The sequence below is a fragment of the Tachypleus tridentatus genome, unplaced genomic scaffold (genome assembly GCF_004210375.1).
Source record: "Tachypleus tridentatus isolate NWPU-2018 unplaced genomic scaffold, ASM421037v1 Hic_cluster_1, whole genome shotgun sequence".
NCBI classification, from domain to species: Eukaryota; Metazoa; Arthropoda; class Merostomata; order Xiphosura; family Limulidae; genus Tachypleus; species Tachypleus tridentatus.
Window position 1 is genome coordinate 15,562,241 of NW_027467777.1, and position 22,554 is coordinate 15,584,794.

Consider the following 22,554-nt stretch of genomic DNA (forward strand, 5'->3'; position numbering starts at 1 on the left):
GGTGTCTTTGAAAATAGCCTTACTAAAGGCTTCATTAAAGTTCAGTTCTACCCATACAAGCCTGTTTATTTAGGTTAATGAGAAACGTAATCTACAGGTACAGTAATAATTTATAACTAAGTATGTAATTATAAACTTTTCAAAAATAGTTCCTTGGGAGTTTATAAGTAATAAATGTATGAAGGAACTCACTGAGTCATTGAATAGGAAATGACATATGAAAAAATGTGGGCTTTCCTTTTTTTATCACTTTAAGGATTATATTCATCCCCATGATGGGTGAGATGACAAAAGTAATTATAGAAACAAGTGTATGAATATATACATAACTATTATACTTATTTTTTTTTATACATAAGAATAGGTGCTTCAAGTAAAATATTTTTGTTGTGTGACAAGTTGTTACAATTATGATCAAATGATGTGTGTTTGAAACAAAATATATTTTAAACTTTCTATAGAGATACAGGTTATTTGAAAATTTAGCTTAATTAAATGTAGCTAAAGTGTCACAATTTAGTTTTAATGTTATCCATTGTTATCTCTCATTTTCCCACTTTATTGAGTGGTTATTGTGGTAAGATTTTTTATAGTGTTCATTTTAATAGAATGAAATATTCAATTCCATAATTTATCACAAAATAAAAAAACTGATAATTCTAGTGTTTTATTTATATCTATGTACAAGAGATTAATGTGCATATTTAAAAAAAAATGTTGAGGTTAATGTTAGAACATGGATATAACAACATGCACGTTTTTGCGAATATTTTCACTTTTGACAACACGATATACTGTTTGTTCTATTTCAAATTTTAATTGTATGTCTTTAAATATGATTGTACAACATCATTCATGTTTTCACTGATTGTTTTCATTTGTTCAGCCTTTTCAGCAGGCACTCATGGGCCTGCTTCCCTTCCTCAGTGAGAAGCCAGATTTATCAGTCCCGCCTTGGGCTGACGCTGGTGCTTTAGAAACCGTGGGTATTGACCCTTCGCTTAATGACACTTTAATGTGATTAAAAAATGCAAAACTGGGGAAGTGTCCACTACTGCTGTAATTTATAAAGTTTATTCCATGTTTTGTAATCAGGAGTTTTATATTCATTTAGTCAGATTCCAGGCACAAAAATTGAAGCCACACAACGTTTTATTTTTTTACAGTTTTAATGTTTTGTTAACCTTTTACAAAGACTTTTTCTTTGACTACTTTTTTGAAAATTCATCAGATTGAATACTACACTTTAAACAGTGGAGTTTTGGAAAATATACTTTTTAAATTACAGCAGATACTGGGTTACCACTTTTTTTTATAGAGAGTGTTCACTAGTACTCTTACTACTGTGTTATTGCAGGTTTTATCAGCTTTGAGGGAATGGGGGTGTGTTGGTACCTTTTAAGTTTCAGAGTTCTTAACAGAGATGAAATTTTAGTTGTTTTTCTGTATGAAACCATGTCATTTGTGCTAGTTACATTTGGTCTTTTGCATTGAAAAAGTAACTTGAAAATAGAGGAAACATGATATTGTTATATAGCTGTGTTTCACAAAGTAAGATGCATGATTTATGACATTCAAAGCTGCACGTGTTTACAATTGAGTTAACATTTATGCATTGCAAATTTGACATAATCACGTGTGTGTGTGTGTGTATATTAATTTCCTCAAAGATGTAATTAAGTTTGAACTGCTGCATCCTATTTGTTGGTTATAAATTAAAGTAATAACAATGAAGTTCAGACAACACAAGTTTCAAGGCCAAGTTTGCATTTTATGGCATTGTTAAGCATAACTAAAGTACAGTGCATGTTGTAATCAAATAACATTTAATATTTCAAATTATAATGCACTTCTACACAGCTGTCTAGCACAAGTTCTGTGGTTTGTTTATTTCAACTGAATTTCATCTCTTAGTATAACTCCATCACCCATGCATTGCTATTGGTGTGTAACTTGCATCCTATCTCTTTCTTGTGCACTGCTGTTGTGTACTATACATTCTGTTCCATGTGTTTCTTGTCGCACCTAGCTGTTGTGCACCTTATGTTCCGTCTCCTCTGTGTTCTCTTTGTCGCCCTTAGCTGTGTGGTGCATCGATGCGTTCCGTCTCCTCTGTGTTCTTTGTAGCCCTTAGCTGTGTGGTGCATCGTGCGTTCCGTCTCCTCTGTGTTCTTTGTAAGCCCTTAGCTGTGGTGCATCGTGCGTTCCGTCTCCCTCTGTGTTGTTCTTTGTCGCTCTTGGCTGTGGTGCATCGATGCGTTCCGTCTCCTCTGTGTTCTTTGTAAGCCCTTAGCTGTGGAGCATCAGTTGTTCGTCTCCTCTGTGTTCTTTGTGGCCCTGTGGTGTGGTGCATCGTGCGTTCCGTCTCCCTCTGTGTTCTTTGTATTACTGTAGCTGTGGTGCATCATACATTCCGTCTCCTCTGTGTTCTTTGTCGCTTGCCAGTGGTGCATCGTGCGTTCCGTCTCCTCTGTGTTCTTTGTAAGCCCTTAGCTGTGGTGCATGCGTGCGTTCCGTCTCCTCTGTGTTCTTTGTTAAGTATTACGTGCTGTGTGGTGGGCATCCGTGCGTTCCGTCTCCTCTGTGTTCTTTGTTAAGCCCGTGGCTGTGGTGCATCGTGCGTTCCGTCTCCTCTGTGTTCTTTGTGTAAGCCCATAGCTGTGGTGCATCGTGCGTTCCGTCTCCTCTGTGTTCTTTGTCAGCCCGTAGCTGTGGTGCATCGTGCGTTCCGTCTCCTCTGTGTTCTTTGTCAGCCCGTAGCTGTGAGTGCATTCACGTGCGTTCCGTCTCCTCTGTGTTCTTTGTAAGCCCTTAGCTGTGGTGCATCGTGCGTTCCGTCTCCTCTGTGTTCTTTGTAAGCAGCTTAGCTGTGTGGTGCGTCAGACGCGTTCCGTCTCCTCTGTGTTCTTTGTAGCCCTTAGCTGTGTGGTGCATCGATGCGTTCCGTCTCTCTCTGTTCTTTGTTAGCCTTAGCTGTGGTGCATCGACGCGTTCCGTCTCCTCTGTGTTCTTTGTCGCCCTTAGCTGTGTGTGCATCGTGCACGTTCCGTCTTCTCTGTGTTCTTTGTTAAGCCCTTAGCTGTGGTGCATCGTACGTTCCGTCTTCTCTGTGTTCTTTGTCGCCCTTAGCTGTGGTGCATCGTACGTTCCGTCTTCTCTGTGTTCTTTGTCGCCCTTAGCTGTGGTGCATCGTACGTTCCGTCTCCTCTGTGTTCTTTGTCGTCCTCAGCTGTGGTGCATCGTACGTTCCGTCCCCTCTGTGTTCTTTGTTGCCCTTAGCTGTAGTGCACCGTACATCCGTCCCAGTCCATCCCTCTTTTCCATTCTTCCTCTTGGAGAGGTAAAACCATGCAGTAAAAACCTTCTATAGATTTGCTAATAAGTTGTATCCCCACAGTTATAGAGCCAGTACTTTTCAGAAATTCTGTTTAAAACTTTATTTCCAAATTTGAATATTTTTATCACTAGTGTTTTTATGGGCTCAAGGAAACCTCCAAAAGTGGACTGCATTTTCAACAGGGCTTAGTATCTATTCATACCTGCACTTTTAGTGATATGACTTTCAAATTCTTGAATATTTAAGTAGCAAGTTGACAAGTTGTAGTTATTATCAGTGATTTCTTTTACCTTTTTAAGGCTTTCAAGTTTACTAATATAAAACTTTTTAGGCAACATTTTGGATTGTATCCAAGAAAAATGTATTCTGTGTCCAGACTTTGGAAATTCCTGAACTTGGTGTAAGATATATATTTTAACTTAGAATAATTTACCTTCAGGAACTGCGATATAATCATGTTATTAACCAACAGATATCTTAATGTGTAGCTGTTTCTTTAATTGTATGTGATTTAAAAAACGTATTGTAATTTTTGTTTAAAAAAATTACATAAAGCTGTGTGAACATTGTTTTGTGTGTTATAATTAGAATTAAACATAAATCAGGATTTCATATTCTGTGTCATCTTAAAAATTTGCAGGATTATATATTTTTATTTTGCTGGAGTGTAATGTTATTTTCACTTCCATGTGTGGTATATGTTTGACAATACTTCCTGTGTTGTTTAATGACAATAATATAGGAAAGAACAGATATTGGTAACTAATTTCAAAAACAACCTTTTGTCATTTTACTTGAACTCAAAAATAAATGGCCAATAATTGCCCTTTATAAAACTGCTTTGATAATATTGATACTTAACGGCTTTTGAACCATGAATAATTATTAAAGTATATCTAAACAGTTCAGCACATTGTAAAATTTGTAACTGAAAAAATCAGTTATATTGCATCTAAAGCCTGCACAGATGTTTTTTCATAAGTTTGTCATTTCATCGGTGGTGCAAGAAAAATACTCCCACCCCTTTTTTTATATATATCTAATTATAAATTTACATATATTATACTTGAAATTTATCAGTCCTATTGAATGAAAGTCAATTTTTATTCCAATACACTCTGGTAAGGAGATTAATTTAACTTGTAAATGAGCTAGGCTTAGTGTGAGATAACTGGTAAAGCAAGACATCATTAAGGACAGTATAAACTTAACATTCAGCAAATTACTAACTGTACAATTTTTTTTTTAATTCTACAATGGTCTAGATGTGTACAAATACTTAAAGTAATAACGGTATTAAGCTTTTCATAAACAAGATATGAAAATGTTAACATTGCCTGGACATTGATTTGCATGTGCCTGTATATATTGTTCACTCCAGGTTTCTTTTGAGATTATAATGTATGTTGGTTAAATACATTATAAAAGTGATTTTATACAAGTAAATATTTTATTTAATAAAAAAACAAATCTAATTGTGATAAAGTGTGCAACTTTTTATTGGGTTGATTTGAATTTTTTTGTATTGAATGTAGATTAATAGTAATACATGGTTGTTGTTTTTAATTTTGCACATAAATGTATTAGTTAAAATAGTTATGTATAAAAAAACAAAACAAAAAAAAACTTTGCTATTCAATACTTGTTAGTATGCAACATACCTGAAGTGATGCATATCCACTTTTGGGGCTCCATGTAGTCTTAATGGTTTTTTTTTTTTTTGGTTTTTATTTTTTTTTGTTAATGTTTGCTATTTCATTAAAACTTTTAACACAAAGAAAAAACGAGAAATAATGCATTTAGTGCTGGCACGTAGCGGAGTGTCAGGGCTGTTACTTGCTACCGAGTGCAGTCTTTGCACCGACCCTACGGCGTTCAGCGAGGTAAGTCTCCACCTTCTTGCTGTGACCTGTACTGAGTTTTTTGATGTTATTTTGTAGCGAGAGCAGCATGTTTGTCTCCAAGAGTCACTTTATTTTGAAGACCTGTGGTTCCACTACACTACTGAGAGCCGTTCAACCTTTGCTGTACTTGGTGCAGGAATATACAGGATTTGATGAAGTTCTGGTAAGCCAGATTCTTTTTCAGATGCACAACCTAAAAGTTTTGTTGCATAGCAAACCTGTTGCCAATGGAACCAAAGTATTTATTTTGTCATCAGAATAGTTTCATAATCTTGAATGTATCTTTTGTTGTTTTCCTACAGTTCGTATTTATGTAGTTGTAATTTTGAGTGTTTTACTTTATTATCATGAAGTATCAATGTTTTTTGTGTCACTGACTTGTTTCTGGTGTTTGCTATTTAATTAAAATTTTTAACAAAATGAAAAAAGTCAGATAATGCTGTAACGTAATGAAATGTGGGAGCTGTTAATTGCTAATAAGTACAGTCTGTACATTAACCCTAAGAAAATTAGATTTTTTAATTGTACATATTTTAAAATTATGTTAACCTTAATTGCTGTTGATGTCTTTGTCACTTTTTTAACATTGATTATGTGAACCAATTTGTAGGTTTATTGCTGTATGCTATGAAGTTGTGTAAGAAGCTTTAAACATATACCATAAACAAAAGTGATTCCACTTATAATTGTTAATTTATTCTCCGTATTGCACATAAACAATTAATGATTGTTCCTAGATGTTTTTTGTTGATTCTGTACATCAAGGATCACAGTAGACAAAAGTTTAAAGCTGTTCTGTATTGTGAAATATTTGGACCCTGTTGGTTGTGGTTAGTATGAAAATGAGTCTATAATTTGAAGGCTAAAATCTCTTTCTTGGGAGGAAAATTTCTGCCACTCAACATATTTCCAACATTTTAATGTTGCCCATGGTTGCAATAGTATCTGGAGAAAGTGATTTTTTAGGTGTGTGTGTGTGTGGTAATTGCTTTATATTACCATTCCAGCAGCATACTGGAAAAATACTTAGTTTTGAGCTTGTGTCAGTGACTTGTGCCAGAAAAATTCTCTGTATTTTGTGCAACTCCCACAGTTTTGGGTGATTAAACTTTAATAAATTATCCTGATGATACAAAACGGCATGTTCTGAGGAAGATTTTTCAGTTAAAGAACATTCATTTGAAGGTGGAAGACGTTTTATAAATGACAAAGGTTATCAAGTGTTTGTCGAAGTAAGGGTTAGGAAATTTTAATTCAGTTTTTGAAAAATCTTGTAAAAAGAAGTTAACTTCCTGCATTTAAAACATAATTAAGTTAAAAAGACATTTTGGTTTGTTACAGAAATAAATAGAAACTAAATATTTTGTAAGGAGTTAACCGCAACCAGTGAAGTCAGAATGAGGACAGCTCGTTAGAAAGGGTGATTTACCAAGAAATACTCTAGGCACAATAGTCAACAAACTTTAAACTATGCTTTCCAGCTATGCTTTACAATTTTGATAAATGAATGTACTAAAAAGCACAGAACTCTCAAATTAACCAAATTTAGCGACTTTACACTAAAGTTTGAGGTCATCACACCTTGGATATATATTTCCAGTTTTCCTCTGAAGAAGAAAGGTTCACCTTTTTGAAAGCACTTGGGTTGTAAGGTTTTTATCATGTTGTGACCAAAAAACATAAAAAAAGGTTCAGCGTAGCTTACTTTCAAAAGTGTTTTTATTTGTAAGGAGCATGGAATGGTAGCCCCACCCTCACGAGAAAAAATGTTGGGTTTAAAGTGTTTCATAAATTTTTTCCTCCCCTTTGTTTTCATTTGAAGCATTATACCTATACACTGTGGACAAGAAATATTGTATTCAGATCCTTATAGGCAGATACTACAAAATTTGTCTGATATTTGTGGTCTGGTAGTTTGAGAGCTCAACTCAGTTTGTGAGTCATAGGTTCAAATTCTCATCAGTAAACATGCTCACCTTTTCAGCTGTTAGGGTGTCATAATGTGACAAGCAATCCCATTATTTGTTGGTAAAGAACAGCACAGGACTTTTTGGTGGTTAATATTGACAAGCTGCCTTCCTTCTCGTCTATCATTCCTACATTAGGAACTACTAGTGCAGGTAGTAGTTGATCAGTTTTGTGGTAAATTCAGATAAACTAAAGCAACTATGAGGAACAACTTGTTTTTACTGGCACTGGAACTTAAATTATTCATATGTTATGTTGAAGAATTGGAGAAATTTCAAATCCTGAATGTAGACATCTTTTAGAGCTGTTATGATTAATCAGTCACCTATTAGCATTAATTACATTAGTTATTGTTACTTAATCAAATAATTAAAATAAGTGTTTCTTATTCTTTCAGCTAATTAGCATTATGACTAATAAAAACAATCAACAAATTAGTGTTACCAATACTGTTGTGTCAATTATACATGTTTCACATGAGAATAATCAACTGATTTGAATTTAATTGTTTAATGTGCCTGACAATCAGTTGGTTTATCAAATTCCACTTACTGTCCAGCTTGGTCAGTTGGTTATAACATCAGTCTTATTCTTACAGTAAATTCAAGTTGTCTAAATTTTTTGTCATAATATTAATGTCAGCTGGGCAACAATGTAAATTTTGAATAATTTTCATTAGAAAAACAGGAAGAGATGTAATAATATAACCTCAATTCCCAAGCTTTCAACTGTTGGTTTCAAATGAACATGCAAGTCATTAGTGAATGAGTCGTAGTTTTATTTCCATCTTCCAGTGTGCACCTATTGAATTAGTGAGTATATTTAAACCATAGACTTATAAATCAAAGTATGAATATATTATTGTTTTTTAGGATATTTTCTACTCCAGAAAGAACTTTGTACGTCCAGAGCTGCAGCTGCAACCACATACAAGTTTTGAAGATGAGGTATAGTTTCTTCTTCCAGCTAGAAAACATTTCTTTTTATTTCATAAGGTTTTATGTTATTGACCACGTGATATGAAATGTCTAAAGTACAGTATTTTAAAATTAGTTATTTTATTGGTGTACACTTAGAATAGATCTGCCATCTTAGCTCCTTAGAGAATGAATTTCTAAAAGGTTGTGTGTGGAGGTACTTAAGACACTAGTATATAAATACTTTTGAATCCTATTATTTTTTCTACAAAACTGATACACAATGATTCTTCAGTTTTATGAAAATGTTAATACAGTATGTTCCTTAATAGCTCTTCACCATTTGTAGATTTCAAGTAGTGAAAACCTATGAAATGCTATTCAACATTAATGAGTAACTATAATTAGAGTTAAAATATATAGTACTCAAAATCTATTATACTCCATAACCATTTTAGTGCTAGAGACAACTACACTGTTTTTTGGCGAGTCTGTAATACCAGTGTGCTGCCAGGTAGATGTAACGTGTTTGTTACCATCACATAAGATGTGATTTTTTTACAAGGCCTCTACAACTCGTTGGAAGTTATTTTTGTAGATTCTGTTTAGAATAAAGAACAAGCTAAACTATTAAAAGGATTCAAGGCTACTTGCCAGATGTACTGTTTATATGTGTATCAGATATATTTCTAGTATCTTTAATGACTCATTTGGCTTTATAAAAGTGAAGTCATTCTTAAGCATTCTGGAAGAGGAAGATGGTTACCTAAGTGAAATTCCATTATGAAAAATTGTGATTTTCTTGCTCTGTGTGAAATGTGAGGGTAAAAAAAAAAAGAAAGAAAGTGGAATGTATATTAATTCCAGCAGTTACATTGGATTTAATTAAGGGCTTTATAACAACTGTTATTAAACAAACTTGCAATCATTAGAGATTTACTCTAATGGTGTTCTTTGTCAAAATACCTTATTTATTGTAAATTAGATTAACAATTGTTCAGTTTTCATAGTGCTAGCAGGTGGAATCCAATTAGTTTTATCATTCCAAATTTAATTAAATATTTTGATTTTAATTCTTTTTTAGGTTAAGAATGAAACATATTTTTATAGTGTTAAAGTTTCAAGTTTTTTAGTGATATGCTATTTCAAGGTTCTAGATAAAATAGTTTATTTTATTTTTAAAAAGAATCACAATAATGTGTTTACCTAGGGTATTTAGTTTTAATTTGTGTTCATATGTGCATATAAGTATACATCACCAGTACAAATGTACCATTTGTTAACTCTTTTTCATTTAATTCTAAAAAAAAATTTTAACATTAAATTAGTCACTTGTGATAAACCAAAATTCTGTTGGGCAATGTTATCTAAGATGTTTTTGTTTCTTTTTCTAGGTCAGTGTTTTAGATGGATTGTTTGAAGGTAAATATAATGCTAATTCTATTAGTACAAATATACCAGCTATAAACAAACTTCCAGTAAAGTCCAATAATGTGCTGTAAAGAAATGGATGATTAACTGGCACAAAATACATGTAAAAACGTTTGGTATGGGTTGAGAAAATTTTTATGTAGAGGAATGAATAACGTTTTGACCTTCTTTGGTCATCGTCAGGTTCACAAAGAAAGAAAGAGGTAACTGACCGATAGCTGACCACATGTTTGAAGGGGGTTGTGTAATTGAGTGTAGGAATGGAGAGGGCATGCTTAGATGTTTGATTATATTTATTCATATAGGTATAAAGGTGTTCCTTTGTTTTGGTTTATTTTGGACTTGAGTTGTTGTATAAGTAAGGATTCTTTAATTTAACATTTTTTTATGTTTATTTAATATTTGGGTGTTTTCTATGGTAATGTTGTGTTTATTTGACTTGCAGTGTTCAAAAACATGTGAAGGTGACTTTTTGTGTTCTGTGATTTTGGTTTCCATTTTTCTACTTGTTTCTCCAACATAGAAGTCGTGTCAGTTATCACATTTTATTTTTTAAGAAATGTTGGTGGTGTTTGTCAATGTAGTTTTACATAGTTTAGACCTCAGTTTATGCCTGGTTTTGAATAAATTTGGTATTAACTGGAATGTCATATTTTGTTACTAGTTTTGCCAAATGTTTGTTATTTTTCTGCTGATGTCAGGAATATATGGTATGCAGCAGTGTATGGTTTCATGTTTTTTATTTTGTGGGATATATTTACTTTTGTTAGCTGATTTTGCTTTTTGTCTAGGTGTGTGCGTATAATGTTTTCTACTGTTTGTGAAGGAAACTTATTGTTGATGAAGTATTGTTTTATTTTGTCTAATTCATCATTAATTTTATCTGGTGAGTATAGTTTTATATAAAAGGCTGTGTTTATTTTCTTTCTTAGTATGTCGAGTTTTGTTTTGTTTTGTTTCATGTGCTGAGTCACAAGGAATGTATAGTTGAGTGTAGGTGATTTTTCAGTAGATGTGTTTTAAATTGTGTATCGGTTCTTGTAATTTTGAGGTTAAGAAATGATATTTGATTGCTTTCTTCCTGTTCACATGTGAAGTTAATGTTGGGATGTATAGAGTTAATGTAATTGAAAAATTAAGTGTGTGTTCTGCAGATCTGAATCCTGCAATAGGGTCATCTACATTCTGTACCAGCAGTATAGTGGTGGCTGTAATGCTGTGTTAATTGCTTGTGTTTCAACTTCTGTCATAAAATATTGGCTAGAACTGGTTATACTGGGTTGCCCTTGCTTAGGCCATTTGTTTGTATGTAGTTGTGGTTGTTGAACAAGAAGTTTGTCTTCATCATAATAAATTTTATGAGGGTTGCTAATTGGTTGCTGGAAATGTCTATAGATGGGTTAGGGTCTCAGATATAGAGTTCTAAGGCTATCGTGCAGGCTTCAGCAGTTGGAATTTCTGTAAAGAGGGATATAACATCAAAACTGGCCATTAAGGCTTTATGATTAAGTTGATTAAGATTAGACGTGAAATTAAAATAGTCTTTGAATGAGCTGGCTGATGTTGCATATTTGGAGAATGCCCATGCTGTTTATGGACAACTCAACATACTAAGAAACCAGAAGTTAAAAATCATGAAACCATATATTGCTGCATACCATATATTCCCAACATCAGCACAAAAATAACCAACATTTGCAAAAAGTAGTAACAAAATATGACATTCCAGTTAATACCAAATTTATTCAGAAACCAGGCTAAAACTACGGTCTATACTATGTAAAAACTACACTGACAAACACAACACCAACATTATTTATAAAATACAATGTGATAACTGCTACGACTTCTATATTGGAGAAACAAGTAGAAAAATGGGAACCAGATTCAAAGAACGCAAAAAGTCACCTTCACACGTTTTCGAACACTGAAAATCAAATAAACGCAGCATAACCACAGAAAACACTCGAATACTAAATTAAGAAACAAACGCAAAATTAAAGAAGCCTTACTTGTACAACAACTCAAGCCCAAAATAAACCAATACAAAGGAAATCCTTTATATCTATATTAATAAATATAATCAAACATCTTAGCATGCCCTCTATATTCCTACACAATTACACAGCCCCTTCAAACATGTGGTCAGCCATGAGTCAGTTACCTCTTTCTTTCTTTGTTAACCTGATGATGACCACAGAAGGTCAAAATGTTGTTCGCTCCTCTATATAAAAACTTTCTCAACCCAAACCGATTTTTTACATGTATATTTCTCTACTCCTCATCTACTCATACAATAGATTATAATTATTAATTATCAAAGTATAATTAAAACAGTTGTCACAAAATAATAAACTAACTAAAATTTGTTTACTACTGTTTTTAATTAAACCAACTATATAAGTAATTGAAGTATTGTTATTTAATTTTTCTCATTTTCAGTTAAGTTGAAATAACTTAATCAGTTAGTGTAACAACTTGTGAAAATAATCAGCTGATTGAAATGTCTTTTCATAATTATTCCTATTTTTGATTATTCCAACAATCCAAGTTTTGTGCTCTCAACATCCACTGGCTCTTTCATTTCTAGTGTTGTATGCAAAGCTAGTTTCTAACTCCCTCTGTTTTTGAAAAGTAATAAATTCAAGCTTAAAATTACCTAAAATTGGCGAATTTTCTCATTTTTTTTATTTTACACTAACTATTTGTATTGCAAATGTTTTAAATAAAAACCTAATTAAAAAGTCTTTAACACCAAGTTTAAGATAATTTTGATACTAATCGTAAAACTACATAATACATTATGCAATGTGTTTCATAAACAGGAGTCGAGAGGTTTGGTGCCTAATTTAGAATATACCATAGGTACATCTAGATAACTCCAAGGAACAATTATGGTTATTTAAAAACAAAGCATTTTTAAATATATTTGTAGGTTTGAAATAAGTGAAAATTTTTATTTCTGTAATTTTTATTTTTTAAATTGAACTTTGAAATAAAGTTTTTTTATGTCTTGAAATATTTAGTAAACTAGAAAGAATATTTGGAAATTACTTGACTGTTTTAATGCTTTTCTAAATTTCAGTTGAAAGTTGTTAGGAGAAGGGACATTTAATAATTAGGAGTCCTGAAGCTTTGTCACATTTTAAATATATTCCAGATAATTCCAAATAAAAAGCATTAAGGTCTTTCAGGATAGACTAATTAAAACACTTTTCCTGTGGTATTTGTTTATTGTATTACAGTAATCTAAAAGATATTTTAATTTTTGTTAGACTTTAATTGGAATTTGATTTAAAATATTATTATTCAGTTTTGTGAACAGTGGTTTAAAACCAGATATAATTGGGAACAATTAATTTATATAAAACATAAATTTTTAAACTTTAAATGTAATACTTTTAAAAATAGTTTTCTGCTTTTTTCTAGTTTTTTCAAACTAGAGCCTTTAATGCTACGAACTGGTTAGATAAAGAATTTGATAAAAACTAATGGATTGTAATTTACTTGTATTCATTTTAATACTAAATCACAACCTGAAAGTGATAATAGAATACATTTATTAAATGTTTCAGAATAAACCAGAATTCCATCATTAATTTATAGGTACAAAACAAACACAGTATTTGTAATTACAACAACAATATGTACATAAGGAGTAAAGAGTTTGAAGGTAAAAATTATGAAGAAATGTGGTGCAAATGAAATAGTTAAGTTTTAATCTTGTGAAGATTGTAAGTTATTCAGGGATTGAAAAAAAGTGTTTATGTATAATGTTTGTTTTATAAGAAATTCAGTGTTGTGTTTAGCTGTGAAAGAGTTTTAAAAGTTTGAGAAATTGGATCTCATGTTTCTGTTTCATGCTGTGAGATGGCAGAGTTGAGAATTTGTTATCTTCCTTCCAGTTTTTTAGCTATGCTCATGTGTTCATATACTTGTACTCTTAAAATGACTTAGGAAGCCTAACAGCTTAAGCAGACAAGATGTAAACAATGGGCAGTTTGCAAATGATCTTCGTTGTGTAAAAAAGTTTTTACTCTGAAATTGGATTTCATAATAGCTTTCAGGTTAATTTGGGGACAGTAAATGTTGTATAAATTTTTCGACTATTTTGTGATAAGGGTGTTTAATCTCCTAAGAGTTCGTGAGAAGTTAGGGTACAGTGGGTGGATATCCTTAAATAGTTAAATAAATATTACTTTACTGTTTTGTACCCTTCTCTTTGGAGATGCAGTCTTATTCTCTGTCTACTAAATAGAGCATACAAACATACCTTATCTTAACTAGCCTCTCAAAAAGAAATTACTTCCATACAAAGCATTCTCTTTTCGAAGTGTTCAGGCTGTGCTCCTTTGTCGAGTTTTCCAAAAAAAGAAAAAAAAAAGTTATAATTAACATTTATCTTGAAGTGAAACTACCTTGAAGTTTAGTGTGTGATATATAAATGACTTATGACATGGAATTATCTTTTAATCACACATAACCAAAACAAAATCTGAATTTTGTTATTATTACTTTTTTGAATTTTCTTATGTTTTGTGTTCCATTTATTTTTTTTAATTATAGATGGAGCTGCTTATTGTTTGGGTCGAGTCAACCAGGACTGCTGGTAAGCTTCTGGGTGTATTTTTTATATCAGTTATTTTAAGAAAATTATGAAAAGTTCTTATTGCAGAAACTCAGATGTTTTAGGTGTTTTAAATTTTTTGCCATTTTATTGGAAGACATCATTTAAAGCATTGCTTTATTTTATTTTAGTTTGTTTCCAATAAAGCCATATCTTTTCTGTGATATTGTATTTTTCTTGTGTAGATAAAATTAAAGACAGAGTATAGACCAACAGCATTGTGTATTATCAGTTAAAATATCGTTTGTAAAGTTAACCAGTTGAGTTTTACCCCTAAAGATTACCTTTTAATATAACATCTTATCTTCCTTTGTAGGTACTTGTACACATTAAACCCTTCTGATAATTTTGTGGGTGTTCAAGCCCCAGATCAGACTTTGGAAATATCCTTTTACTGATATTGTACTTATATTTAAATGTGATAACTCCAGATAAAATATTTAGGAAACAACTCAACTAAAGTTAAAAGATTGTCAGGTGTTTGATCCAAATATTTTGATTGTCATAGCAGAAGGTACTACTGGAGTTAAGTTCAGTAGCACTTTGCTGATTGTTTAGTTTTGACTTCTTTTAAACATTAAATGCAGTTCTCCTAACAGGCTTGTATCATTTTGAACTCTGTTGCTTCACCTATGGAGCTGCTTGTGTCAGATCAACGATCAGAAGATAACTTAGAAGAACTCTCAGATTCGAGGACAATTTGAGCATTGTTCAACAAGCGCTAGGTGAATGTGATGTAGTCCCACCCCTCAGTATGTTCAAAATAATTGGCAGTGCCAAAAATGAATCTGTGCTACATGTGAAGGTAACTCTACTGGTTTTTCAAAAGACTAAACAATCAGCAGAAGACTACAGAACTTTTAAATTTAGGTAATTAAACTTCATTTCAACTTTCATGCTGCTGAAGTGGTCTTTTGTATTTCATTCTAATATACTATGACTAAACCTTCTTAGAAATGTTTATGTATGAACCAATAATATTTTAAGAGTATTTAATATCAATTGGACAAATCAAATGTTAAGATATTCTTGTGCTAGTTTTGCCTTAGAATGTTCCCATAAATAGCTACTGGGACACATTACCCATAAATAATCCCTGTTGGGACCATACATAAAGTTTCAAAACTGTTGTGGGAAAAATAAAAAAAGTAAAAAAACTTATTCCTATGTAATTTATAAATACTGGAAGTTAAGAGTCAAATTAAATCCTTGCTGTGTCTTTGCAAGACTCATAAGCTACAAAGTTAATTAATGAAGAACAGATCTGAGTATAGCATTATACACACACAAAAAACAAAACAAAACAACACTACAAGAACATTTAAATTTATTGGTAGACTTTCATTATACAAAATGTAAAAGTTGTATTTTCAAAACAAAACTGTATAATCTATATTAACTTAGATTGGTGGATGTGAAAATTTATCTATTTTAGTATCATGACACGGGCTGTTTCTGGTGTGATTCAGTTACATGCACACAGATATGACATTGTAAATTGTATAATATTAGCTAGAATTGTTGTTTGGCAAATATCTATGTATTTTTGTGTAATACAAGGACTGCTTGTTCTGTAATTTGTGTTAAATGTTCTTTGAATGATAATATGTACAATGACACACATTGGTATTATTAGTTATTAATATTTTACGGTTACCTCTCAGGTTATAGAATTGTTAGTAAAATTATTGTTGGTTTGGACTTTTACCATCTTAGTGAAAAATTACCTAGACCAATGTTGGTAGTCCATTAGATACTTTTGATAACTTTTCTGAACTAAATCAAGTCATTATGCAACAATTGGACTCTAAAACAATGAGAATCTTCACCAAGAAAGTCTCCAGTACTGCTCAAGAAGCCACTCACCGATCTGGAATTGACACACTGCTCCCTGGGGTTGTGATTGATGATTTTCTCTTTGATCCTTGTGGATATTCAATGAATGGTCTTCTAAAAGGAGTGAGTACATAACTATAACAGATTTATAATTTGCTAAAATTATTTGAAGTTGGCTTAACACATTTGTCCTATAAGTTTCTACATTGAACTTCTAGTTTATAATTTTTCTGAATAAATTTTAAGTAAATTAAAATAAGACAAAAATATAAATATGGAAATGTGTGTGTTTATATGTGAGACTGGTGCATTGGAAGTTAAGACTGATAGACAGTGTATCCTCACTGCAAAATGGGTTCTACTACTGCAGTCACCTCCAAAACCTAGGATTCATTTTAATAATCACATGTTGTAGCTTATACCCTAGGATATTTTTAAAAATATGCAGTGTATTTTGTTTAATTTTAATGTCTTGTTTATGGTTTAAGAATTTATGGTTATAATATAAATAATCAGAGGCTGAGATTTGCTGTTTTTAATGCAGTCCTTCCTCATAATTTTTTTATTCATTTAGCTTTATTTGAATGTAATTATTTAATTACACTAAAATAGGAATATATTTATAAATAAGCATGTATATATTAAAGGTGCATGTGAGAAATGCATCTAGCAATTTAAATAATTTTGGAAAGAATTATTTTGGACAATTTCTTCCTTACAGGGCTATTATATAACAATCCATGTAATTATTTAATTACACTAAAATAGGAATATATTTATAAATGAGCATGTATGTATTAGAGGTGCATGTGAGAAATGCGTCTAGCAATTTAAATAATTTTGGAAAGAATTATTTCGGACAATTTCTTCCTTACAGGGCTATTATATAACAATCCATGTCACGCCTGAGCCTCATTGTTCTTATGTTAGCTTTGAAACCAATGCTCCACAGGTAAGTTCTTGATCTCATGTTTAGCATGAACCTTTGGCTGTGTTTAAAACTCGCAAGTAAACAATATGAAGTTTAGATAGCTATTTATTTCTATAAAATGTTTCATCTGTGACAGTGAGAAATGATCATTAAAGATTAATGTACATTCATGTTATATCTCAAATGTTGTATGTGATCATGAACATAAGTAAATCTCTATTGTCTTACAAAGACACCTGTCTCAAAACTTGACATTGTTCACAAGTTAAAAAGTAAATAGTAAAAACAGCTTGTAAAATTTTATCATACTAAAAACTTTGATATTTTCTAAGTGAATTAATCATTAGATGTTTCTGATGTCAAAATACTAAGTCTATAGTTTTGTACAAATCAGGAATTCAAATTACCAATATTAACAAGCTAGAATATAAAATAAGAACCTTGTATGTTTGTATTTTATTAAGATATGGCTGATTTACTAAATCATACATGGTGGTCCCATTCACCTCTTTCTATTTTTGGAAATGGTCCTTTGTACACTTCTTCAATATATCATGTGAATAACCAGTCAGAAACTTAGGATGTCCCCTAATGGTTTTCTCAGCCATATTAATCTTTGAAAAGGCTAACATGTTCTTTCAAACCAAGATTTCAAGAAGGTAGGTTGTGCCTTTTAATTTGCTTGATGTTTCATGTTTTTTAAACCTAAATACATCTTAGTTACTAAGCTTAATAAATTTTATACAGTTAGAGTGGGATTCTATAGTAACAGTATGGTAACTTATCGTTTTTGTTTATTCCACTGAAATAAATACATATAGACACGGACAGACATGTTCAAAGGTTGTAGTGAGAAGAAATAATTGTTTGCTTCGTGATTTATTGTTTTATATTTTAAGAAAAATGAGTTTAATCTATGTATAGCGGTTGAAATGTGACTTGTATAATACTAGTCCACTAAAACACAGCCAAAACGGGGAACACTAAAGGTCAGTTTTATATTACGAGATTTGTAGCGTGAGTGCATGTGCACTTCATCAGTGCAAGATGTATAATATTATGTAGGCCTAAGTGGAAGGTGAATATAATACAAAATGTAACAAATATACATGTGTAAATATATAGCATTATGAGACTTTATGAAATATTTGTATAATCTTGTTATAATATGTCATTCCAGCATGACAAAAGGAAAATTTATATTTATTTTTTGTGATGGTTATGAGGTTGGTCAGGTGAAAGGCCCCATATAGATAGTGTATAGAAAATAACATTAAAATCTTACTGAAAACAAATGTTTGAAATGTGCTTAGGAGGTTTTAAGAAATTGTGGAAATAATATTTGAAATTTTTTGGATGAAAAATAGATTTTTAATCATAATATGAAATAGCTTTGCACTCAGACTAGTAATGAAACACTACTTTCACAAACAAATTTTAGTAAAAATATTTCTTTTTAAAAACTGATTTTTTGCATATAAAACACTTGTAATCTTCACCAAAAGTCTACCAAATTTTGTGAAGATATACATGCTGTATCAAAAGTTATGGTGGAAATACTTAAGAAGTGCAAATGTGTAGAGGAACTCGTATATTATACCAAGCCTATTGCAAAAGGGTTAATATAATGCCTACTTCTAATAGTATTTTCCAAAGAGGTTACATGAACTTAAACTGGTAATTGGAGAATAAAGTGCTTTCTATGGCTTATGCCGTTAACTGAATTCATTTGTCAAAGACAACAATGTAACAAATTCTGATACTGATGTAAAATTAGTATTTTGTACATTTCAAGATGATGGAAAAGTAGAGGGTTGATTGAGGTGTTGCTATGAGAGATGGGCTTGTTGCAGCTAACTGTTTCAGATGAGATAAGTAATCATTATTAATTGTAAATGGTACAAAATAGGTGAGTTATTAAAACAGTTTTCATACTTTTTGCTCATATTCAGGAATCGTATCAAGATCTGATTGTGCGCCTGATGAAAATGTTCAACCCAGGAAAATTCACTCTGACCATATTTGCAAACAAGGTAATTTAGATTAATACACACACATCCTGCATTAAGCCTAGAGTGGACTGAGTGTAGTCTAGTAGAAAATGTGTTGGTCTGTGGACCAAAGAGTCTGTAATTTGTAAAGGAGTACAGTTGAAGATGTACTGAGAGCCATTTGGTGAAGTGTGACTGGTTGAATGACTTTCCTTCTGTTCTATTTACCTCATGTAACGTGCCATTCAGATCGAAAATTCAGGCTTAAAGTACAGGAGCAATTTATTTGATTTGAAAGAAACTGCATGTGAAAACTTTATCTGACTTTATTTGTTTTAAGTGTTCATTTGAACATGGATATTTATGTTTTGGTAAAAGGTCAATTGTTTATTATTGGTTTTCTCTTTTATAAAAAATTTAATTTTGTGAGAACTTTCTTTTTATCATCAGAACTCTTTCTTTTTAAGCTTCTTAGTAAAATGGAAGTTTTATACGTCAAAACAGGTTTTTATAGACGAAGCCTTATGACATTTATAAAATAGTTAAGTCTTATTCTAGACTTCTTGGGAAAAGTTGATAACAAAGTTTTTTCATGGGAGGAAATTTTTTATTCAAAAGTTCTAACAGTTCTGAACTCCAAAGAGTATCGTTTATTTTGTACAACAGACTATTTGCCTTTGTTTGTATTACACTTTATCTATAAAATTTGCTTTAAAACGTGGATTTAATGTAACAAAGGTGTATTAAAAATGTAGTCATAAAACATGATATAAAGCTCAGAAACCCACCCAACATTATAATCCCATTTAGGGTATAAACTGGGAAGAAAAATTAAGTGATATATGAATTGATAATGTTGTGTTTATCCCACAGAGAAACTAAAGGGCAATTATTCTACTCACTCTCTTCTATGCTGTAAACTGTAAAAATAGATTTAAATGAAGAGAATTTTTTTCACTGTATTAAACATGTTAACTCAATAGATTACTGAATTGAAAAAGTTAAAAAAAAAAAATTGCCAGACTAAAACTGTCCACCCCCCATTATGTCATCCAATTCATGAAAATGTTTTGTCTTTCAGGCTTCTGTTGTTGCTAACGTTCCTTCAGAGTATCAGGAGTGTCACTTCAAGAACTACCAACGCAAGGAGTGGCAATTGTGCGAGTTTAAGAATTACAGTCTCACTTATGCACTGTTTGCAAAGGCTCCCAGTTGATTCCTGAAGTACCACCTGTCTGGACATATCTTGTGTTTTATATCTCCTTTTTATAATACCACCAGATTAATGTTTGTAGAACTTTGTATCACAGCAGACCTTTTGTGGGAGAGGGTTTCCTGATGAATTTATTATTTTTTGTTGTTGTTTTTTCCCCCCTGTTTCGGGTTTGCCCAATGGGGAAATACAGAGTTTAAGTTCAAACTTGTTCAGTTTGCTCACATGAATGTCAGACTGAACGTCTATCGTGATTCGGAAGTAGGTGGTTCCTTTACCACCAAGATGGAAGTGGTATACAATAGAACCAAGAGATGTTGTCATACGAGGGAACTTGTTTACTCATTTCTGTTTAACAAAGGATCATGACCTATGAAACGTTTTGATCTGAGAAAGACAGTGTTCAGAGTCTGTCAGCATTTTAGATCAGAAACTAAGTAGAGTTCAAGTGAAACCTTATGATTAACACAATTAACTGGCTAATTTCCTGCTTTTATGTTATGTCAACTTGTTTACCTGTGAGATAGTGAATTCTGCAGTTTTAGCAAAAATTTAACTACAGTGTTCTCGTTAAAAAAACCTATGTTTTTTAGTATAGGTGATAATTTCTTTCAGTTTTTTGGAATAATTTCCTAAAATTGTTTGTTAGTTTTTGTGTCCTTTAACTCTTACTGATTGTGTAACTGATCATGTAACAGTTAAACACAGGTGTTATCAGAGTTGGTTTGTGGCTCTACTGCTGATATTTTGATGTGATTTTCTAGCATTCAAAGATGTGTACAACTGTTACACTTTTAGCATTCTTTAAACATTTGAAACTGGGAGGTCATTAGCACATCAGTGTGTTGACTGGTTGTGTCGTAAAAGTTGCAAAACACGCTCCTCCAGGAAAGGGATTATTTTAAAATTGTACGTCAGCTAAAATGAAAGAAGAACCAAAGTCATTCCTGTTATATCATGGACTTATTTTTTTGAAAAAAATTTCGTATTAATTTGTAATGTTAAACGTTTTTTTTAAACGTCTCCTGTATGAAATTAGCTTGGGATTTGATTTGATATGTTTAGAAGCTCTTTTCACCTTGTGGTATCGATAGGTTCTTTGCTTTGTTGGTGCACTTCAACAGTTTCTTACAATTCTTATTTAATTGCATATGCTGCTGATGTTAAGCTGGTGTAACCACAAAAAACAAAAAAATTTACCTTGTACTGACCTGACTTAGCTATATTTCTAGATTGTGAAGTAGATAGAATACTGCACAGTTTACATCTTTTCTGTTTGGTTTGTATGTTATCTTAATATAGATGTATTATTATCAACAGCACTCTTACTTCATTATTACACGAGTAGTTAAAAAATATTCAAATCTTGATATGTCCAGACGTGGTGTGTTTTTTGTTGTTGTTGTTTTTCATGATTTTGAAACTGGGCCTTTGGTTTTTTTTGGATGAAATTTTCCAATATTCTTGTTGCTTTTAATGTGGTTCAGTCTTTTTCCAATGTCTTCATATTATGATCTGTCTTTTGGTTTATTAGATTGTAGTTATTGCTCAGTAATATAAATAAAGTCTAGTGTTTTTGCTACAACAGTTGTACTTCTGAATAAGAAACAAGGTGTGTACCAGTATAGTATACCAATCTACGTATTGAAAGGTCCAGAGTTTAAACCTTGCAGTATGTTGTTAAACATGCCTCTTCACAGCACATTTTAACATGTGGAGCATAAGAAGCAGCTTGTGAAGGGTCTAAGAAAACGTGTACATCCCACTGATCAAACACCACATGCATTCTTGTGAAAACTAGGCCCCATTCTTGTGATGGCATCTCTTCAGACGTGTGCCTAAGTGTGGTCTCTCATATGTGTAATCATACCAGTTGAGCAACAACATCAGTTTATAATGTGGTTGGGGGGCACAGAAGAGTTTGAAGTCCTCATAGATAATATTTCCAAATTTAGTTTCTTCATGGTGTAAGTGGTGTTGTGTTACATCAAATTGAGAAAGTCTTCCAATTGTAACAGGTGGTTGGTTCAGATAGCGTCTGGAATACACATCCCCTGCTGGAACAGCAGTAAGTCTTCAGATTTACATTGCTAAAATCAGGGATTCAATTCCCCTTGATGGACACAGCAGATAGCCCAGTGTGGCTTTGCTGTAAGCAAATACAAACATGCTCAACAATACACTTAAAGAACTCTCTCGTTCAAAAATTTACCCAACTTCTCCAAAACAATATATATGGTCATCTGGTTAGTGGAATGTACAGAAATTGTCTGATTATTCTTGTATCTTAGCAGTTATTGTCATTGCTGGAATAAATTGTAAGTTGAAAACACCATAATTTCACTGTTCCTGTTAAAATAATTTTATCTAAATTTTTTAAAAATATGAATTCTGGAAAA

At 32.0% G+C, this 22,554-nt stretch overlaps 1 protein-coding gene across 1 annotated transcript; it reads left to right on the forward strand.

Moving 5' to 3' along the window:
* The first annotated feature begins 4,584 nt into the window (after positions 1 to 4,584).
* On the forward strand, positions 4,585 to 21,737 carry LOC143241771 (S-adenosylmethionine decarboxylase proenzyme-like). Its single transcript, XM_076484998.1, has 9 exons — positions 4,585 to 5,404; positions 8,082 to 8,156; positions 9,521 to 9,548; positions 14,124 to 14,166; positions 14,501 to 14,565; positions 15,968 to 16,143; positions 16,898 to 16,972; positions 18,904 to 18,984; positions 20,024 to 21,737. Exons 1-9 carry the CDS (start codon positions 5,264 to 5,266, stop codon positions 20,156 to 20,158), a joined length of 819 nt encoding a protein of 272 aa, XP_076341113.1. The 5' UTR covers positions 4,585 to 5,263; the 3' UTR covers positions 20,159 to 21,737.
* The last annotated feature ends 817 nt before the right edge of the window (positions 21,738 to 22,554 follow it).